This window comes from Bradysia coprophila, unplaced genomic scaffold (genome assembly GCF_014529535.1).
Source record: "Bradysia coprophila strain Holo2 unplaced genomic scaffold, BU_Bcop_v1 contig_324, whole genome shotgun sequence".
Lineage (NCBI taxonomy): Eukaryota > Metazoa > Arthropoda > Insecta > Diptera > Sciaridae > Bradysia > Bradysia coprophila.
In genome coordinates, this window is record NW_023503584.1 from 2,358,782 (window position 1) to 2,373,926 (window position 15,145).

At 38.0% G+C, this 15,145-nt stretch overlaps 2 protein-coding genes across 2 annotated transcripts; one reads left to right on the forward strand and one right to left on the reverse strand.

Annotated features, from left to right (window-relative positions):
* Positions 1-1,954: 1,954 nt before the first annotated feature.
* LOC119079430 (protein fem-1 homolog CG6966) lies at positions 1,955-9,975 on the forward strand. Its single transcript, XM_037187341.1, has 9 exons — positions 1,955-2,472; positions 5,481-6,250; positions 6,312-6,489; positions 6,550-6,803; positions 6,872-7,005; positions 7,063-7,197; positions 7,437-7,562; positions 7,627-8,266; positions 8,314-9,975. The coding sequence occupies exons 1-8, from the start codon at positions 2,327-2,329 to the stop codon at positions 7,849-7,851; spliced, it is 1,968 nt and encodes a 655-aa protein (XP_037043236.1). The 5' UTR covers positions 1,955-2,326; the 3' UTR covers positions 7,852-8,266; positions 8,314-9,975.
* Positions 9,976-11,983: 2,008 nt separating this feature from the next.
* LOC119079431 (CDK5RAP3-like protein) lies at positions 11,984-13,959 on the reverse strand. The gene is made up of 6 exons (XM_037187342.1): positions 13,805-13,959; positions 13,568-13,742; positions 12,896-13,500; positions 12,588-12,839; positions 12,330-12,526; positions 11,984-12,264 (listed from the first exon to the last, which is right to left on the reverse strand). The coding sequence occupies exons 1-6, from the start codon at positions 13,808-13,810 to the stop codon at positions 12,012-12,014; spliced, it is 1,488 nt and encodes a 495-aa protein (XP_037043237.1). The 5' UTR covers positions 13,811-13,959; the 3' UTR covers positions 11,984-12,011.
* Between the last annotated feature and the right edge of the window lie 1,186 nt (positions 13,960-15,145).

Consider the following 15,145-nt stretch of genomic DNA (forward strand, 5'->3'; position numbering starts at 1 on the left):
GTATATCAACAAAATTTGACAGTTCACAAATCACAGCTGTTCCGAATACTCAGTGCTTCCGAAAATTAGTCGTCGGTGATGTTAGTGCTGCCAGTTTCGAATAGTCATTTTTGTGTGATGTAATTATGCGCAAATAATGTAAGACGTGAGAATCAAATTATACACCTTTCCTTAGCCAATACTGTGTAAGTGAAATATTTCTTTTATTCCCAAGAATTAACAACACTCTAGTTGATTCGAAAAAAATAACCTGAAAAATGTTCGAAACTCGCAACACTGCATAACCGAATCAGCTGAGTTCTTTCGAAGTTTGACACTAAGTCAATGTGCCGTTCTGAAATAATTTAGCCGCCGCCGATCCCTTACCAGTCGGCGCACCGCCGCCGACTATTTTAAAACCGGCACACACCTCTAATTTTCGTCAACTTCCGACTTAACTTCTAAAACGACTGATATCCCGGCAAAAACTCTTTCAGAGCAAAGTTGGACGCAGTCTACAGTCTATATGTGTGATAACTTCTAAAACAAGTGATATCGCTAGAGGTGACGCTGTCAGCGTCGTTACGCAAAATTGAATTTCACAGCCAATTAATTGAAATTAGCTGATCTAGTTTTCCAAACCATTCGCCAATTTTTTTTTCAGAAAAAATTTTAACCAACAGAATTTTGACTGAAAAATTTTCAACAAAAAATTCTGCGTCGCAAAGTGGCAGATGCTCACGGACAAACCTACGAGAACATTTAATCTGCCACATGCGACGCAGAATTTTTTGTTGAAAATTTTTCAGTCAAAATTCTGTTGGTTAAAATTTTTTCTGAAAAAAAATATTGGCGAATGGTTTGGAAAACTAGATCAGCTAATTTCAATTAATTGGCTGTGAAATTCAATTTTGCGTAACGACGCTGACAGCGTCACCTCTAGCGATATCACTTGTTTTAGAAGTTATCACACATATAGACTGTAGACTGCGTCCAACTTTGCTCTGAAAGAGTTTTTGCCGGGATGTAGTATACGTTGAATAAATTGGTTTATTGAGTCTATATCTCAATTTCAATAGATCATTGAAGTGAAAAATCAAAAAGAAAATGTTGACATTGGCGCTGGTGATCAGTTTCGACGGTCAAACCATGAACTTTCATCACACCCCACTTAGACATGTTTTGTTAAATACACTCATCATAGATTGTATGAAAAGAAAACTTGAAGAAAAAAAAAATATTTTTATTAAGTTTACATTTCACACAATCTGTAATGAGCACCGCTAAGACACTCGGCTTCTTCAACAATAGTCATTTGTGTACCTCATTTGCACGATTGATTTTAGGCAATTTCGCGAGTTGTAGGACGAACGGAGTGAGGCTTACAAGCGAAAGTGCCTAAAATCAATCGTTCAAAGCAGTTACACATGTGAGTTTTCATGCAAAGGGCCGAAAACTCGAGAAAAAATCAAAAATTGTCCTCATTTTCGGCCCAAAGCATGAAATTTTTCACTCTGAGTGAAGTTAGTAACAGTCAGACAAGTGTGGTAGTGGTGGTGGTATAATTATATTATACAACTTCCCTTAACAGTAAACGGCCCTCTAGTTTTGAGGAACACATAGTTCAACTGTTATTATTGCGAAACGCTTTATAGAGTGAAACAAATTGTTCCGGCTCCGGGGCTATTGTCGGACGTTTTCTTACAAATATATCGGAAATGAGGACAATTGCTATATTTCGCAGGGCTGGTTACTCTCGTCTTCAAGCATACAACATTGATGTATCGTATCCATTTTCGTTTGTCTTTTGATTATTATTTGCGCTCTTTTGGCAGGAGTAAATTCAAATTTATAAACAATTGTTCAATCTATGCTTCATTCTTTATGCACAATGGCGCTGCCGTCGTCAGTCATACGGACCATATGAGTAGGCTTGTTTTCGTGTGTATAATAGAGAAATGTCACAGACGTGTTTTGTAGTCGAATTAGATGTCCCGCCGTAACAGTACCCGACTAACTTAGTTCGAATTGGAGTTTAGATTAAATAATCTTCAATCTACCGGGAAATTTTCGGTGAAAGTTCATTAATGCTTAGGTCGATTAACTATTTGCATTGGACTTAAGATTTGATATCAGCGAAAAAGTTAAACATTTTCTAATGCATGTGTGCAGTTTATTGTTTGAGCAAAATTTGTGATATCCCCTTTTTTCCATCAGTACCACCGTACAAGTTCACAAAGTGTTTGCACATTATCTAAGAAACATTTGACAAAAATGTTGGCCTTTCAAAAATGTAATTTTCTGTTTTAAGTTTTGTGTAAATTTTTGTGCTTAAAACATTGCAACAATGAAGAGTCACCATTCGTTGACCAAATCGAATTATTGTAATATCTTCGAAGAAACCGAACGAGTGAGCTGTGAACTGATACAAGAATGTAAAGTTTGTCTTGAAACCACCAAATTGTCCGAAGCATTGAGAAATAAATTGAAAAAGTAAGTTGGCTCTTTCGGGTGTTTGTTTTCAATATATTTTGCATTTTCGGATTAGAATGGTCTGATGACCTCTGAAAATCTCGGTCGTACTTATCACAAATCATAATCACATTATAAACCAGCCATCGAGAATATTTCACATTCACAGCCTTCGCTTTGAATGGTGTTCTCGAATTCTATGACTTTTTTTGGCTTTTTTTTTATTTACCTTCGAAATGTTGCCATGAATCTGGTCACCAAATTTTAATTGGTTAGATTTTTTTTTGTGTCCGATCGTTCCGGAAATAAAATTAGAATGCAAAACCTTTAGTTTTATTCGGCGCAAAAAAAAATATTTGATTTTTCTGTTGAATTTATGGAAGAAACGCAGAGGCGTAAAGTTTTGATAATTTTTTTTTTCAAAAATAGATTTGCTGTGATGTTGTTGTTATTTGTCAACACTGTTTGTCCATTCGGCTAAATATTTTGATTAAATGAACTGTATATACGTGTCTTTGTTGGCCTTGTCGCTTCGAGATACGTCTTCACACTATTAAACACACCCTCTTATAGTAGTGACTAAGTGAATTTATGCCGCTATCTAAGTACGATACGATACGATTTAGCATTGCAATATCATTTAGGGCATAAAAACTAAGACCACTTCTTTCGTGCAATGTTACCTTTGTTGCAAAATTTGACACTGCACTGGACAATGACATCAAACGTATATTAGCTTGTTTATTAAAGTGTAAGTCGAATATTTGATACACTGTCCGATTGTGGTATCTGAAATCCAGATACGATGCTGCTGCGTCGTACGATGAAGTAATTGCTTATAAACTCTTCTCCCACAACAAAAAAGAAGTTTTTCCGCAATGCACCCAAAAACTAAGAACGTACATCGATTCAGGGACCTATTGGAAGCTCAGAACAGTATTTAGTAAAATCGGTTGGGTTCCTTTACCATACAAAATTTTTCATTTCATGAAATTTCATACACCCCTCTGAAACGCTTTGGTCACAAAAAGTCACTGAGTGGACATATTTTGATCGAATTTTATTTTTGTCTTATAGTCAGAGGTCATACCTTTCCAACGAACCCCATTCAATGTATTTCATGGGAGAAAAATCAGTTTGTTGACTTGAAAATCAGTTATCACTAATACTACCACACTGCTCCTAGTATTACCACTCGTGTGTCATGTCAGATGTCATAAATCATTTTCATGCTTCGGGGCCGAAAATGAGGGCAATTTTTCGAATTTTCTCGGGTTTCCGGCCCTCTGCATAAAAACTTCAGAGTTCCCACTCCTCCTAAAATTCATAAAATTGGCTAAATCCTCCTAAAATCTCCTAAAATCTTCTAAAACTCCTAAAATTCCTAAAATGAGCGCACACTCTCAAAGAAATTTTTTAATAAAACTGAAAAACTAAAAACGGTAAAACAGCGGCGATGAATTTGAACTTCTGTATGAACCTGACTCAACTTGCGAAAACACTCCTTTCTTTGAGTCATGCAAACAGCGGTCCTGAACATGGATTTAGGAAAACAAATACATTACCGATGATCACAGTTTGTTAGATTGTTGTAGATTGTTGTTACATAAGGAAAAATATGTTTTGACAAAAAAAAACTTTTTGTCAATTTTCTTAAACATATTATTTTCTGAAACCTTTTTAGTATTTTATAAAGTGTGTGAGAGATCTTAAGACTGGAAAAATTCCTCCGGAAATTAGTAACACAACCTTTCACAAATTTTAAAAAATTCCTCCTAAAATTCTCCTAAAATTACCTTCCAAATCTCCCAAAATTCTCCTAAAATTACCTTTAAATTACCTCCTAATTTTAGGAGCCTTCCTAAGCCGTGGGAACTCTGAAACTTACATGCGCACCTGTTTGGGACGGTTGATTTAAGGCACTTTCACTTGTAAGCCTCACTTCGTTCGGCCTACAATCCGCGAAATTGCCTAAAAATCAATCGTCCAAAACTGGTACACAAATAACCATTTTAACCTCTGTTACAGACGGCTGTCAAAACAAATGAAGTAAAAGATTTCTGAAATCAATCTTTGAAAATCTTCGATCAAATGAAGTAATAGATCAGATAGTAGTAAAACTGTTAATCTGTGACATGTATGACAGATAGATTAAGAAGCAGTGCGAACAGTAAATCTTTTCAATGTAGGCTTTCCGAGCACAACGTTTTCACAAAGGGCACTTTGGGTCGTTTAGTCATTAATTCGGTACATAGAGACTGAAATGCTGATCAAATTTCCTTTCAATGCTTGCAGTAACTGCAGAGTTGGATCGGTTATCCGAAAAACCGAGAATTTCGGTTCGGATTGAACCGAACCGAGAATTTCGGTTCGGATTGAACCGAACCGAAAATTTCGGTTCGGATTGAACCGAACCGAAAATTTCGGTTCGGATTGAACCGAACCGAAAACTTTGGTTTTATCGAAAAACAATATGAAATGAAGGCAGACTCGTCAAAATTGATTGATTTCATTATGAACTAACCAAAAAGAAGTAAATGGAGCAATTGCATGATACTTTTATTAAGAATTGAAAATCTCATAAGCTCTTGTCAAATTCGTTTTCTCACAAAAATCGCATGCAATTGCTCCATTTACTTCTTTTTGTTTAGTTCATAATGAAATCGATCAATTTTGACGAGTCTGCCTTCATTTCATATTGTTTTACGACAAAACCAAAGTTTTCGGTTCGGTTCAATCCGAACCGAAATTTTCGGTTTTTCGGATAACCGATCCAACTCTGAGTAACTGCGACGTTGTCTAGATGAACCTGTGCTACTATCTTCTTTTCTAAAGTAAATTGCTATAAGTTTTATCTACAATTTTTCACAAACAGCAAGGCTATCGCCATATTCACATAACTATTGAATCGGTTCGTTCTTTGGTTGACAGTATCGCCTGATGTCTCATGCAAAATCTTTTGCTTCTCAGGGAACACCCGAGTGCATTGCATATTTTTGTCATCGATTTTCTTCTTCTTCCTTTTCCAGTTATCCTCGTGAGACTCGTCGTGAAATTGTCAAAATTCAACGTGATGGCTGTGCCCCACTGTTCATCGCCTGTAAACGGGGCAACGTCGAAATTGCCGAATTTCTCGTAACAATTTGTGATGCCGATCTGGAACAGAAAGGAATGTTTGAGGTGCCCGATGATCGATCAGTTCATTCGGTCACTCCGCTGTGGTGTGCTGCAGTGTCCGGCAAACTACCAGTCGTAAAATGTTTAATTCGTCTCGGATCGTCGATAAATGCTCAATCAGATACTGGATCAACGCCCGTCCGCAGTGCATGTTTCATGACAAATATGGAAATTGTGAAATATTTGGTGGAACATGGGGCTGACATCAAGAAGACAAATTACAATGGTGGTACATGCTTGATCAATTCCGTTCAGTCCGTGCAGCTGTGCAGTTATTTAATAAGTAAAGATGTGGACGTCAATGCTAAGGATATTCAGGAGAAGACTGCGCTTCATTATGCGATCCAAGAACACAGACTGGAAACAACGAAACTTTTATTGGACAAAGGTGCTGATCCGTTCTCTAAAAGTCAAAATGGTGATGATGCTTTGACCACAGCGTGTTTGAATGGATCCCAGCCGATATTTGATCTCTTGAAAAGTCGTATAAAGTACTCGGCCGAACGGATAGCAGATGCTCACGAACTGATCGGATCAACATTTCTGGACGAACATAATGAGACTCGAGTGGCAGTTTTGCATTGGAGATTGGCTCATCATACCCGGCTGGTCGATTCGATAAGTAAGTGCTAACATACGGCTAGTGAAATGGACTTAGTCAAATTAGTCATCTCTTTCCATAGAAAAACGCCCAGTGATAGAACCCCGTCCTGCCTATCATAACGCTGTCGAATTTTCTACTGTGGCCGAACTTGACAACATTGCTGTCGATGTGGATGCTATGCGTATACAAAGCTTGTTGATCTGCGAGCGAATTTTGGGAATCAGTCACAAAGACACACTCTTCCGACTTATGTTCCGGTAAGAGACTCGAAATCAGTCCTAAGGGCATGGAACTAAAAAGTTTTTCTTTTATTGTAGGGGAGCAGCATATGCTGATTCGTTACGCTATCAACGATGCATCGACCTGTGGCGCTTAACCCTACAAGTTCGGGTTGCACGTCATTCAATCGTATACTCAGACACGTGTTTCACTTCGCAGGCGTTGGTGAGACTAATGCTTGATCTACAAGACGGCTTTATCGACGTGCAGGCGCACGAATTCGACGATCAAGGAGTTCCACGATTCGAGGATGTTCACGATGTCTTTCTGTTGCTGACTGAGAATATATTGGGTAAGAGCGGTCAGGCGGATTGTTGCGATCGAGTGGGACTAAAAAACCGCAAAATTTTTCCATTTTAGAGGCACGACAATTGCTGCAAATCCGACCTGTACATAAAAAGCAGCAGGAGAACTTCGACAGAGTTCTGAAATGTGTCACACATCTGATATACTTGATGGTCAAATGTGCTAAGGAGGAACATGAAAAGCGAAAGGTATGAACTGCGTTATTCACCCAAATGTTGCAACCAATCTTGACCGTTGATTTGCAGGTATTCAATTCTGTCCAAACTCTAGTCTTAGGCAATATACGAAGTGCTATCACCAATGACACTCTGCTGCATTTATCGGTTTCGCGACTGAATGTTATTAAGAGCAGCTATTTCCAGTATGAAAACAATATACGGGTGAGTTTCGGAATATCGAAATTTGTGGTCGGATGGAGGTTCTGCGCATTGCGCTTCCCATCAGGGGTCATTTCCGAGATTTTTCTTCATTTTCTTCAGAATTTTTTCCGAAATTTCATTCAACATTTTTGTGCAAAATATTTAAAATATCTCAGAAATCTAGGGCATGCTCTAGACGGCCTTCCCGTCTAACGTTTCGCAATATTTAAAAAAAAAATTAAATTTCCTCTTCAAAACAGGTTGTGTTTCCAAATATCGAAGTTGCAAAACTTCTAATTGACTGTGGCGCCGACGTGAACGCTCAAAACGAGTCTCGATCAACTCCACTTCATGTCGCGTCAATAGCATACAACTACGACGGCACGGTAAGATATCTTCAACTTGGTTTTCTGAGTGATTCGATTTTTCCAAAATATGAATCTCCCTCAGCTAATACAAATGCTCCTCGATGCTGGCGCCCACTTAGATCAGCCAAATAAATACGACGACCGGGCCGTGCAGTTCATCACAATGAATGCCACAAACATAATTCCGCTGATCAACTATACGACGTTGAAATGTCAAGCGGCCACAGTCATCACCAAATACAAGATACCTTATCGCAATCAAATTCCGAAGACACTCGAGGATTTCGTCAAACTTCATCAGGCTTAAAGTGGGTGGACTGAAAGCTCTGGAGGTTTGATTGAGAACATTTGATTCGACGAAATTTATTGCAATTTATCATTATTACAACGTGCTATTGTCGTCGGAACCTATTTTGTTTAGAGGGCTGAGTTTCCCAATAATATCCGGAATTTTGAACAAATTGCTGGCTGATTAATTTCACTCCCCTCGTAAAAATAGGATCTGAATTGAAGCAATGTACTCAAGACGATTCGTGATTTAAAACTAAGACAAAGCTTTTACTACTCAATTAATAATAGTGATTTGTGTGGCAATATCTCCCATTGTGGTCCGATAATTATTATTTTTTTCTTCGTTTTTTTGATATAGAAAACAGGTTTTTGTTTTGAACTTAGTTTTAATAGAGAACCACTATTATTTACGTCTCCTACCTCTTATATACGTACACATTTCACTAACTAATCCGTGAGTTTATTTAGTGTTCATTAGAATAACCAGAATTGTCAATAAATTCATGCAAATTCAGTAATTGGATCGGGAAAAAAATCGTTTAATGCAAATCGACCGAGTTAATCGTTTTTCGTTTACGTTTGTAAATATCGTCGGAGTTTTTAGTCTTGCGAAATTTCGAAGATAATTCTACCTATGCGCTCGCATTGAAATGACAAAATAGGTCTAGTATACAGGCAGAGTGAAGGACGCCCAGTCTATACACAAAGTTCAAAATAAGTCAATGTCAAACCGCATCTCAAACTAAGTTGTCACGATTTTGATTTCTCATCATTTCACATATGACGTACGCGTTGTTATACAGTTATATTCAATGAAATTTGTACTGAAATTTGCTTCAGCTGTCTCACCATCTGGTGCACTCATAACATTCAAGTGTTTATGTCCGTCGTTAGTGCGTGTAATTCGAGAATCGTCAATTTACAATCTTTTAATTATTTTGCACTTGATTTTTGATATAATAAGAGTCTGTCTTGTGCGACACATGGATAAAAATCACATAATTTTGATTCCGTGGAACGTAAATATTGTGGAGCATCTAAATGAATATGGCCTAAGGCTTGCTATCGGTTTCCCTTTTGTTAGTGAGAACAATTATTTCACATAACGAATACGCTCTAGTTACAGTTGTTGAATGAATGTAGTTACAGATTTCGTATTGGACATCACAAAAAATACTTTGAACGACTGAAGTAATAGACTTTTGATAGAAGCAAATTGCTTAAAAGTTTATCATTTTGTGCACTGACAAAAAAGAGTTGAAAATCTTACCTGTTGCAGGTAACGTTGACTCCAGGTAACCTACAATAGCTGCCACCGCTTAGCTTCCCAAATGAAACATTCGGCTCTACCAGGTAAAACAGATTACCTGGAGATAAAGTTACCTGCAACAGGTAAGATTTTCAACTCTTTTTTATCAGTGTGAAAGAAATATTAATTCACTCACAGCAGGAAAATGAGTCATTACTTCACTCGGCTTAAGCTGTTTCCCTCACACTTAAAAAAAGGTTACAAACAAGGACATAATCAACCATTACTATAATTCATTCCATCACACTAATAGACTCCCATTACATTTGCACCAAGAAAATCTCATCTACTGCAGCAAAATTACTTCAAAACTTCCAAACTTGATCCTTCGTAAACCTCAACTACCTATTTATTTGGCTACAATTTACTGTTCCTATTATAACTTTAATTCCAGACTGACCTTTCTGTCTTGCTTTCCAACATTATTCTTTCAGAAACGGCAAGCGTATCGATCGCAACAAAATGATGAAATGTATTACTTCTTTTGTCTAACCACACGTTCTGCTATACGTAAGAGAACAATTAAGTTTTAATCGCGGTTTTTCTGAGTTTTTCAATTTTGTTCAAATTGTAGCCAATATGGCCAATGTGTAGTACTAAAGTGAATTTGCATAGTTTATCGAGCACATCAATAAAATATTAATCTCTATGTTTCGAATCGTAATAGACGATTATGTGATTATTAGACTTAAAAACCAATTAATAATAAATAAAGAAAAAACAAAGAGAGAGAGAAATGTTATAAAATAAATTATTCAATTAAACAATCATTAATTGTAGAACCGAGTACATTAAAGACAAATAAAAGAAAAACAATATTATAAAGACGTCGAAATGCTTTTTCCCTTTATTTATTGAATTCGGACACGATTTGACTCATCGCACCACTCTACGATTTTACTTACAGGCGAGGAAAAAAAAGAAGTTACAGTTCGTAGTTCGATCGATGTCAATGAATTGGTGAATACAACACAATTCTTTTTATTGAATTCACATGCGTTACCAAATTGGTAATACCAATGCAATGACTTTTTCGTATTATAACGTGGATGTCGCCTGTGGATTGTAGATTGAATAAGAGTCATATCGCCAAAACTTCAGGTGATTTTATTAACTTTCAATTCTAGCAAACACGTCTTTCACTTTTTCGGAAAAATTTTTTTTTTTGTGAAAGCACGACAGAGTAAAGTTAACCAGGCAGGAGCGCTGATTTGACAAGGCAAATAATCTAGTCGCCCAACATTTTTTGCGAACAAAATTTTTCAATTTATGTCAGTGTTCATTTGAGTTCATTTTCATCCAGTGTATTACGTCCCTTATTTGACGTTTCGAAAATGAACCGCTCCTGCCTGGTTTATTTTACTCTGCCGTGGTGAAAGGCTTTCAAAAGTAAAGACATGTCAGATGGTACCGAAAACCGTTTTTCGGAAAAACTCATGAAACATTTTTATTTTAAATTATTGTAATGTTGGCCTTAGAAAGACCTACAGGTAGAGTATACACACTGCTTGGTGCGAGTAGATCCACGAGAGTTCTGACTAAAAATATAGCAGAAGTTCGGAGAGTTCCCCTTCCCTGCAGCATCGATGTTCCACTTAACTGAGTATGTGGTATGTAGCTGGCCTCACCCACTATCGCTCCACAAATAAATGAACCGAGTACTTTTCTGCTGCGAGCATACAGTTGGAAAAAAAGTTGGTGCCAAAATGTAGATTTTTTCCTTCTTTCTGGGGGCCCAACTGCTGGAACAGCAGCTGGAACGGTACTACGGCAGTCATTTTTATCGTCTACTATTCTTTTACCTTATTAATAGAAAAACGCATCGCTATGTCGCTAATATTTACCATTACAACAGATCCAATGTTAGCAATATCAAGAGAAAAATTGTTACATTTTTCTCGTCGGATTTTAGTAATAAAAAAGTGTTAGATTATAGCGCATGATCTCAGGACTTCTGAACAGTAATTTGTAATTAGTTCTTCATTGGACCAATACTTGTTACGCTATAAGAGTTTGGAAAACCGTTTGCTCCCACTTGATCATATCGTCGTTCCAAACTCCTTTTGCGTAGCAAATATTGGTCCAGTTGAAAAACCAATTACTGTTCAGAAGTAATTAAAATCGGAGACCGATTGTTCCCCAATCGCCTGTAGTCTTGGCGATATGACTCATAACATCAATTGGAATCCAATCATTGTATTCGTTGAAAATGTGATTTGTTTATTTTCTTGCTTTGTACGTGGATTGCAGTGCCGAATTCACCTAATTTACCGAACAGGGAATAGGGATCAATAGCTTTTTAGGCACATACCGCTGGAAGATGCGTCCGATTTCGGACGTTTTTCAAAACAATCCCTCGTGACTTCGATAATTTCATCGGTGGATTAGGAAAATTCAGTAAAATATATTACCAATAACAGGCCCTGTTCGATTGTGGATTGCTTGTAGCATCCCAATTATGAATGATCGACAACCCTATAGTCGTCATGAGTCTCTTATTGAACTCTCCTCTAAGGGTCATTGAGTCCAGTACTTTTTACTGCTGAAAAGTGGACCTTTCACGGAAGCGACAGTATTATCGTCTCAATTGCTCCCTGCGATCCCACTATTTTGAGCAGATTAACGGAAATTGTTGACAACGACAACAAGGGCTTGTCATGCCCTTTGTTCCACACAAGGCGAAATAAAAAGTTCTAAGCAAGGACCTCAGTTATTTTAGTCACTAAACGTCCGCAAAATGAGTTTTAAAGCGTATGTCAGTGAAGTAATGATCGGTCAGTGAGTAAAATAATACAATTCATGCAAAGAACTAAGACTGCTGTTCAGGAAAAGACTTCACTTTCAACTTAACGAAAAAGTTTTATTTATCAATCCATCGGATCAGACTCAACACCACCGTACAATATCACATTTCTGCCCTTATACCGCTTCGAAATATCCTTTTCAATCAGTTGTTGCAATTGTTTCGTGCTAGCAATCAACTTCGATATGATTGGCCTAATGTTCTCCTTTTCGATGCCGAGCGTAACGATTTTCTCTTTGTTTATTTCGCGTGTAGACCGAATCTTAGCGACCGTTAGCAATTGTTGCTGCAATTTGGATGCTAAGATTTTAGCATATCTGAAAGATAGGAATTGAGTTATTTGCACGGATCGATGGATGAGATAATTATTGTTCGTCATTACTTTGGTGAATGTTTCAAGCGATGTAAGTGCTCCAATGCTTCACTGGAAGTTGCAGTTAATATAGTCTGAACGCACGCAAGCATCTCATTGACTGTCTCCACATCATACTTGCTATTCCCTTCGATGATTGAAAATACAAACGAGTTTGCTTGGTCCGACTTCAATTCGTATTGTCGCATTAACAGGAACGCTTGCAGCTGAAATTATGGAAAATTAATCTTTGAAGATCGAGATCACTTTCCGTAATCCGAAACAAACCTCAAACACTTCATCAATAAATTGGTCTCGATGAAACGGATTATCCAACACAGTGAATGCTTCTTCACCCCGCGCAACACCGCCATCCAGTCCACTATCAGCCACTACAATGCCACTCTCCTCTAACGACACGTTGACAATAGCTTCCGCTTCTCCGACATCTCCCCAGTCAATAGCTCCGTCATCTTCAGCCAAGACAATTTCTTCACCGAAGTCGATCGACGCTTCGACACTCAAGTCACCAAAGTCAATCTAAAAAGTTTCACGGTAAAGAGTGGCGTAACTAAATTTCCATGCTAAACATTTACCTCTCCATCAGCGTCTGCTGATACTTCAGTATCTGTCAATGTGACTGTTATCGGAGGCTCTTCGATCGAAAGCGGAGGTTCATTGTAGATGAACTGGTAGACAGTCGTGTTCCCATACTCCAAAATGTGTCGCAACAATGGCAAAAACTCTGAATTTGCCGAAAACTCCAAATAGTAATCGACGGCTTTGCGTAATTTCGGCAGAGCTTTCACTATTTCATCGTAGAATGTCGGCAGTTCCTTAATTCGTGCTGTAAATTCCTCTTTCAGATTACTTCCCTTGATGCCCAGCTGCTGGCAAATGATTTGTCGCTCTTTCAGCAAATGCTCTTCCGATCGAATTAAATTCTTTATGCGCTCCTCCGTGTCGTCGATCATTTGACCAATTTTATTACGTTGCTTTCTGAGTCCAGGCACTTCTACATTCTGTCGCTGCAATATCTGGCCGGCTTCTGCCAAATAGACATTGTCTTTTTCGTACGATCGGACGATACCTTGCCAATCGTTCATACGTTGACTGCCATAACGACCGAATAGACTTTTTGTGTCAGCCTCGGTTGTCTTGAGAATGTCGACAATTTGAAGGCAATGAAAGTAGTTGATGTCTACAAAAAATAGATTTCGTTCATCTAGCGATACAGAACCTATGATGACTGTAACCATTCTACTCACATGATCCAGATAGTAATTTCACCAGCTCCGGATGAACGGGCATATCGTTCAAGGCATTACTAATTTTGCTCCGGATCTCGCGGACTTGGCTTTGCCAATTTTTCGAAACAATTTTTCTACTCTCCAGCCATTCCAGTAGTTTTGTGGCGGTTATTTCGATGGGAATGTCTTGTTCCTGTGCGGAAACCATCACAGTATTTCGGAAATGATGTTCAACAGAATTTCGATTTTACTTACATTCATTTTGAGGACAACACTTTGCTGGAATTACTTGCTATAATAGCTCTGCTAGAACATCACAAACTATGAACGAAAAAACTGATCAAAAACACACATATTTTTGTCCACGTCAAAAACGTACTGTCAAAGAGTACATCACCAGTCAAATGATACCCCTACCAACTTCATGGACTAGCACAGCTACTTATTTATGAAAAATCAACAATCGACTGTAGACCAAGATGTAGACTGAACGACTTGATTTCTGGCTACTGTCGTCTTTCAACATGAATGTTAAAACTAATGAAGTAAAAGATTGGACCTCATTCTTGTTAGTGGCATGATGCCACTGGCATCAGAGCCGAACTCATTGCATCAGGTCCAGTAGTTTATGGAAAAAAATTCAAAAGGCCTTCATAAAAAATTGAAAAAGTCCTGTTGGCCTGGATAGTATGCTTCTTGTCTCTCAAAGTCTAACAATTTCCTATTAATCCGGAAGACACTAAAATTTGTAGTAAAGATCATTACAAAAATCAATTGCCGCAACCAATATACTGTTCGCGGAGACCGATAGCTGACCTGTTATAATTCTGGGTCACATGTCAAAATACGAGGATCTTTATATAGAATGTGAAGTTGCCTTCATCTGTAAAACTTCGAAAACCGACGACGCTTGTGTGGGCTCAAGGCTGTATACTTTGGGGAGGTCACGCAGATCGCCATTTTATTAGATACGCGGGAACACACCTTTTCCATACAAACAAATTCACCAAAATCGAATTTGTATGGCGTGGTGAATTTTATGTATGAAACGTGGTGTGTAACCCGCGTATCTGCATCTGTGTGACCTCCCCAAAGTATACAGCCTTGGTGTGGGCTTGCCTTATAGGTGAAATAATGGAAATATAATGACAACGGCTCTCCGCACTCATACAAAGTTGAACTGGACTTTCCCACAATGTTTTCTATCAATTCATGAATGTTTGACAGCTGACCCACAGAGTACATTACATCATACAAACCGGAGGACATGGCTATCTCTCATGAGAGGTGAGTTTGTTTATATGAAATCGCTATGTCCTCCGCTCCATACAAAGTTTGACATTCGACCATACCTTGTGTTGACCAATTAAAGTATAAACCAGGTATGGTCTATTCATACAAACCGGAGAACATAGCGATTTCATATAAACAAACTCACCTCTCATGAGAGGTGAGTTTGTTTATATGAAATTGCTATGTCCTCCGCTCCATACAAAGTTTGACATTCGACCATACCTTGTGTTGACGTTCATTGCTTTAAACTGGGTTCCGCTCTATTCAATTTACTACAAAAACTAACAATGAGTGCTACAATCC